The 7050-nt window shown below is 37.3% G+C and overlaps 1 protein-coding gene across 1 annotated transcript; it reads right to left on the bottom strand.

The window, feature by feature from the left end:
* Nucleotides 1-4926: 4926 nt before the first annotated feature.
* Nucleotides 4927-6774, bottom strand: LOC136809645 (neuropeptide Y receptor type 5-like). Its single transcript, XM_067066192.1, has one exon. The coding sequence runs from the start codon at nucleotides 6688-6690 to the stop codon at nucleotides 5020-5022; it is 1671 nt and encodes a 556-aa protein (XP_066922293.1). The 5' UTR covers nucleotides 6691-6774; the 3' UTR covers nucleotides 4927-5019.
* Between the last annotated feature and the right edge of the window lie 276 nt (nucleotides 6775-7050).

The raw sequence follows: 7050 nt of genomic DNA, 5'->3' as shown, positions 1-7050 counted from the left end.
GGCAATATTGGCTGAATCTTTGTGCAGCAAATGGCGCGTCGTTTTGGAACGCCATTATGATCCTTATCCATCCAAAAGTTGTTGGCGTTATTTGACATGCAATGAGCCTTCCCCATTTTGGTAACCCAGACGGTCAACTTGTTCGGATATGTTGGGATGCTTGCGTCTTTTTGTTTACAAATGTGGAGTTGGAGACCATTATTGTTGAAATCCGATTGGCACTTACTTGCGACGCGGTCGTTAGCAGCCGAACATGAGAGCCCACTGAAGGATCCACAAGTCTTCTCATCCCAGTGTTTAAGAGTTTTGCTGTGGATTGTTTGACCTTCCTTCAAGAAACAGGCTAAATTACGACAGTTCCAGGGACCATTCTTCAGGAACCCAAAAGCTCCATTCACCAACAATGGCAAAAGTACAACGAAAGTGATCGTCTTCATTTTCCTGAAAAAACAATGTAAGAAAAGCTCTAAAAATAGTTCTTTGTGAGAATTCTATCGGCCAAGTAAAAAATTCAAAGACTTTCATTTCAGTAATGCTCACGATTAGTGTTTTGATCATGGTGTAAATAATACACCGAAACATCAATAAAATTAAATTTTCACTTTTATTACCAGTACTGTTCTCACAGACCCACAAAGGGGTCCCCCACTGGAAAAATTGGCCAAAACATCGTCCCCGGTGGAAAGTTATCGTTTAATTTTTGTCCTTACTAAAAATAATCAAATAAACCAATCCTCACTGCAAAGTATTTACTATTTTTACTACCCCCACTGAATTTTGAAAACAAAACAATTAAAACCCCAGCCATAAAAAATAGGGGAATGTCAATCCCCATCGAGTTTCAGTCCGTCATTTTTATCTCCACTGAGAAGGGGGTGTATATATTGTAAATATATGAAGTTTAAGTCAGATAATGCAAACCCAGGGAGGGTACTAGGGCAAAATGGGTTACAGGGATGCGCCGCTGGTCAGGGTACCTTTTTTTAACCTCCACGAGTCCCAGGTAGGGTCGCAAAAACACCAAAATAGAAAAATCAGTCTCTCGTAGGGTGCCTTTTTCGGAAAAGTTTGGGGAAAAGTAGAAAATTTGAGAAAATTCTGGAATTTCAATGCCATTCAGGGTCACTTTTTCGAACCTCAGCGGAGTACCCCCGTTCGGTCGGCAAGGGTAGTAACCCCCCCCCTTGGGAATGAAAAATTAAATGTTACCTTAAGTTGATGGTGTTGGTATTTTTGATTTTCTTCCTTTTGTTGTGAGATTGCTGATACTTTGTAAGCTTTGTAAGCTGTTATGATTTTGAAGTCAAATCTGAGTCTTATTTATACTGAATGAGAGATGAATGAGTCATTGATAGAAACTGACTTCAAAGTGAAAAAGATTTTAATTACTATTAAGATTTGAAGAAACACGCTTTCCGCAAACTTTCTTGACGTAAAGTTCCTCATCCTTCAGGAAATTCTGCTCAACTTAAGCAATGTGGATGAAAGTTCAGGATAAGGACATCGATCGAACGTCTTTTTAACATCATTTTTGACTAGTCACCAGTTTTCTTTTCATTGTATTTATCTACCCATTAAAAAAGGAAATAATGCCGAAACCTTTTCACACGACAAGGGATGGAATAATTACTTTTTATCGTGTGTTCCAAAGTTATCGGAGTTATAGCTATGGAATTGACCATATTCACATGTGATTTTTAACAATGATTAGCGGTTTAGTTTAATTATCCGATCCAACCACATTTTTTTGGCAATCTTCACTTCTTTTTGCTTTTTCGATTCACGGAAGCATGTGGTAATAAAGGAATAAAGTACTACTTTTTAATTAATCGAATCAAGGGTTTTGGTTTTGGGATTTGAGAGTAAAACTATAACTTTTGGTTCCTTGGCACTTTTTAACAAAAAACTCAGGTTAAAATCGATGGCGTACACCAAAACGCTGCAGAGAAAGACTTCAGGCACGTACGGCTATTATTGCAGTTGAACTCATGTAATTCGAATTCTCAAGGGATCGAGAATTTTGTTAGAATTACATGAGTTTCGAACTAGACTCGTATTTTCGAGTTAGAATAATGAAATACTGAATTCATAATTTTTCAAAAAAGTCTGATTGTTTCATTTTCTGCTCTCGTTTCTTGGAAATCTCTTGTAGAAATTCTATTATTCCAAGCTCAAAATAATCAGTAGGGATAGTTTTGGGTGCAATTTCTTAAATTAGATTTCGAAGAGGGATGAAATCAAAGTCAATTTCCCAAAGGGGCCTGAAATTATAGGGTATTTTTCCTATCGAAGACAGAATTTTGGCCAGATTTCCCAGTAGGGGTCCCACTGAGTCTATGACAAAGTGGTGTATAAAACGATTTCCATATGGAGTCGGGGTCTCACCGACGGGAGAGAGAGGGGGGTTAACAAGGATGACATTAAATTCCTATTATTGGTCAGCTTCATAGGTTAATATATTCTTTGAAAACTTAACCTCTGATACTCACGGTCTCACCGAGTCTCTGAGTGGTGTATAAAAAGTTTTAAAGCACATATCCTAACTCGTTGGTAATCAGATTATCTTCAACATTGTGGACAACTTCCTTCTGAAACTTTAACCTCATCTATGTAAGTTTAACAAGTAAAAAAGGAAGCAATTAAAACAGTTGATGTAAATTTTCCAATCGCCCTATTTTTTGGCAACTTTGGTTTCTTCTTTTTGCTTTTCCATTAACGGAAGCACGTGGTACAAAGTAATTAGACCATCCTTTGTCCTGTGAAATGGTTTCGCCATTTTTCTTTCTTCTATCGGTGATAAATACGATGAAAAGGAGTTCGGTTACCATTCGAAGATGATGTCCAAAAGACGTTTGATCAATGTTATTATCTTAAACTTTCAGTCACATTGCTTTATTTGAGCAGAATTTCCTTAACGCGGTTCAAACTGAATTGGAACCTTGCGTCAAGAAAGTTTGCGGAAAGCATGTGATAGTAATTAGAATCTTTTTCTCTTTGAAATCTGTTTCTATCACTGACTCATTCATTACTCCTTCAGTATAAATAAGACTCAGATTTGACTTCAAATCATAACAGCCTTAACAAGTTGTTGAGTAAACAATCGCAAAACAAAAGGAAGAAGTTTAGAAATACCAGCACCTGGAAGATAAGGTAACATTAGATTTTGTATTATCTGACTTACTGACTTACTTACTCACAGCCCCGGTGGAACATTCTTTCTCAGTGGGGATAAAAATTCCTATTGAAATCCCGATGGGGATAGCAATTCTATTGTAAAATAATCCAGAAACGATGGGTTTGAAGTGCAATTTTTAAACATGAATTTCGAGTCGGGATGAAAAGAAGTCAATTTCCCAGTTGGGTATTTTCCCACCGGGGACATTTGTCAGTGGGGTTGGGGTCCCAGCGGGTCACTTTTGAATTCATTTTGTCTGTTTTCTGATATTCGTGGATTACTTACCAAGACTACCGAACATTTACCAAAAAAAGAATCTTAGAGTAAATTCATATTTTCTACTTTCAGAAAAATGAAGACAATCACTTTCGTTGTACTTTTGCCATTGTTGACGAATGGAGCTTTTGGGTTTCTGAAGAATGGTCCCTGGAATTGTCGTAATTTAGCTTGCTTTTTGAAGGAAGGCCAAACAATTCACAGCAAAAATCTTAAACACTGGGATGAGAAGACCTGTGGATCCTTCAGTGGGCTCTCATGTTCGGCCGCTAACGACCGCGTCGCAAGTAAGTGCCAATCGGATTTGAACAATGCTGGTCTTCAACTCCACATTTGCAATCAAAAAGCAGCAAGTATTCCAACATATCCGAACAAGTTGACCGTCTGGGTTACCAAAATGGGAAAGGCTCATTGCATGTCAAATAACGCCAACAACTTTTGGATGGATAAGGATCATAATGGCGTTCCAAAACGACGCGCCATTTGCTGCACAAAATTCCAACCAATTCCATGGCTACCAGCCAACATTTACAACCTGCCATGCTAAGGATTTTTTGCTTTGTATTTGTATGAAATTGATTGAAATACATGAATGAGAAATAAATAGATTGAAATTTTCATATTCAATTTTCCCTTCAGAAGCAATATGAGTTTCTACCGAGGATTTGGAAAATTTCTAAAATAATCAAAATGGATTCTTGGAAGTTTGGCTTTCGGGATGAAAAATATTCCGGAAAACATTCGGTAAAATTGTCCTATTTATTTATCTGTAACTGTAGGTAATGTGTTAAACCTTTTAGCTTTTGAAATAAACTAAGAACAATTAAATCCCTAGGTATATCTTTTTCTAAGTGGAAAACCTACTAGGTTTAGGAGGTGACAGTTATGCATGAGCCAAAGTTTAAAGATTTTTCCCCGTTTTTGACTATTTCTCCTAATATTTAGCCAAATTTTAATCCAAATTACGAGAATTTATGATCCTGTGGGGGAGTCCACTTTTGATACTTCGTAATATTGGGACCCTGTCAGAGACAGTGGTTTTTGTACCTTTTGAAAAGAGACTTTGAAGGGTTTAAAAAAGGTACTTTACAGCTTGCACATACCCGACATACCCGACAGTTCGTCTAAGTAGGGCCCACATCGGGTTAAAAGTTCTTTACTAGGGAACTTTGACAAAGACATGGCTCTTTAGATAGTCATGGGTCTTATAAATAGTCGTCATAATTTTTTAAATGAATTCGTTATAGAAACAAAAAGAACATTTACTTTATCGGCCAAAACTTAGTCGGCCCTAAGTGACTAAATTTTGGCTTGGTGACTAAAATTAGGACCGACTAAAAATTTGGGCCAACTAAAATTAGGGCCAACTAAAAATTTAGCCCAACTAAAATTTGGACCGACTAAAAATTTAAAAATGACCAAAACTTAATTATTAGTCGGCCCTTAGCGACTAAATTTTGACGAGGTGACTGAAATTAGGGCCGACTAATAATCAAGGCCGACTAAAATTAAGGCCAACTAAGTTTTGGCCAATAAGGTACTCGAATTAAAAACATAAATCAAAGTTTTCAATGTCTTCGTATACTGCCTCTCGTTGGACTACCACGACCAATGCGTCTTATATCTTCCTTACGACCACACTTGCAGGTAATGATACGTTTACAATAAGTTTGAAATCCTTTATCCATACCAGCATAGATAAAACAATTCATTATAGAGTTTGATACAACCAAAGTTGACAACCACACGTGAAAATGTCGTAAAAGATCTAATTGTGTATGATCCTTGACAAAATCATAAATGACGATTGCAGCAACGTAGAACATGTTATACGGTAAACTACACACTACGAAGACAGAAAATGTCACAACTAACATTGCGATACGTTGTTGTTGCCGCACCGGATTTCCTTTAGTTTTTGAGTCTGATGTAAACAGTTTACAAAACTTACGATAAATACTACCCCTGTTAGATCTAGGTTCTGTTATACGAACTGAACCACCACGACGAAATGAGGGAGGTCTACTGAATGATTTCTCAGGTATGGTCTCCTCCACTGAGGGGCTACGGCTTCTGGTTTCCTTGTTTTCTGAAGTGCTCTGTATATCAAAATATGTAGGAGAATCATTCTGGCTAAATTGTTTTCTTGATAACAAAACTGATTGAGTTTTTTTCAACAGAGGTTCAAGGTTTGTTGGAGAGCAGTCAGCAACTTCATATAATTTTTGTTTATTTTTTACAGAATATTCCATAGCAACCACTAGACTAGGTACACTCAATGTTTTTGCTTTAGACTCTGTTCGTAATTGTGAAATGGTACTGTTTAGTGAAATGGGTGATAAATTTTGCTGACGATGCGTATTTGGTGATGGCTGTTCATACGTCAAATGTGGGGAATTTTGCTGACACGGCGAATTTTCTTCCATGAGAGTACAGTGTTGTTTTTCGCTACGTTGTATTTCTTGTGATGATGAATATTTTGTTGTTGTTGAGGTGTGAAATGAATTTGACATAAACGAAGTCTCCCGTGAAAAATTACTCAATTTTGACCGCGTACTTACGTGAACGTTACCTTCCGTCATCCTGTTACGTAATACGTGTAAAATACGTGTCACCGTAAAAGTCATATATATGATTGGTAACAGACTTTGGAACACTAACGTCACGACGGCGTACGTCAGCTCGTAAACGGGGCTTGACCAACTCATTCGGCACCAACCTTCACTAAGGCGGACTGAGAGGGCGTAGGGTGTTAAGATCAGAAAGGACACAAGCCATATTGCAGCTACCGTTAAATGGATTCTTAGTTTGGTTAATCGAGGCTTAAAAGGACTTATGATGCCTCGGTACCTTTCATGTGCGATACTGACCAACAACCAGGCAGATACGTTGACCGTGACTGGAGCGATGATAGAGATCAGCTTACAGGAGAATTCCCCTAAATACCACGTGTATCCTGAAACAACGGATAGCATGAAGTAGACAGAAGTCACGGTAGCCGAGATAAGATCAGCGATCGCCAAATGGATAAGATAGATATGATACAGGCGCCGTACTTTGTTACGGAAGCCGAAATATTGCACCACTATCAAGTTTCCGGAGAATCCGAAAACTAATATTATGATGTAGATCGTGACCACGATAAAATCGGATGTTGAAAGTGACGTATTTTGTTCATATGTTTCCGTGGTGATATTTGTTTTGCTTGGCCATGATGGCGTCGCATTTGTAGTGCTCATAGCTACTGTATTTTCCTGTAGAATTGAGTATTAAAACTCGTGTCCGCTTGTCTTTTTTTTGTTTTAACTTCTTTCTTTTTTATCCAAACTGAAAATAAAACAGAGAAATATTCAGGATTGGAAAGATACATAAAATTAAAATTTTGTTCAAAAAGTTTTTTAATCAAAACATTGTCTGCGACTGATAAATTATAACGAAAAAAGGATTCTTTATTTAATTTGTACTCGTCTCTGAACCAATTTATCAAATTTTGATAGACTTTCCTGTTTAGGCTACGCTTAAGTTTGATTAAGAGAAAGACTACGTGAGAATTTGTTCAAGTGATTTAGTACACCTAGTAAACTTGATTAGTAACCTTT

This window comes from Clytia hemisphaerica, unplaced genomic scaffold, assembly GCF_902728285.1.
Source record: "Clytia hemisphaerica strain Z4C2 unplaced genomic scaffold, Clytia hemisphaerica genome assembly, whole genome shotgun sequence".
Lineage (NCBI taxonomy): Eukaryota > Metazoa > Cnidaria > Hydrozoa > Leptothecata > Clytiidae > Clytia > Clytia hemisphaerica.
This window is presented reverse-complemented; position numbering and strand designations above follow the sequence as displayed.

Bases quoted from the DNA above. Each gene is read 5' to 3' on its own strand.
- LOC136809645 (XM_067066192.1), bottom strand. From the start codon at position 6,690: ATGAGCACTACAAATGCGACGCCATCATGGCCAAGCAAAACAAATATC.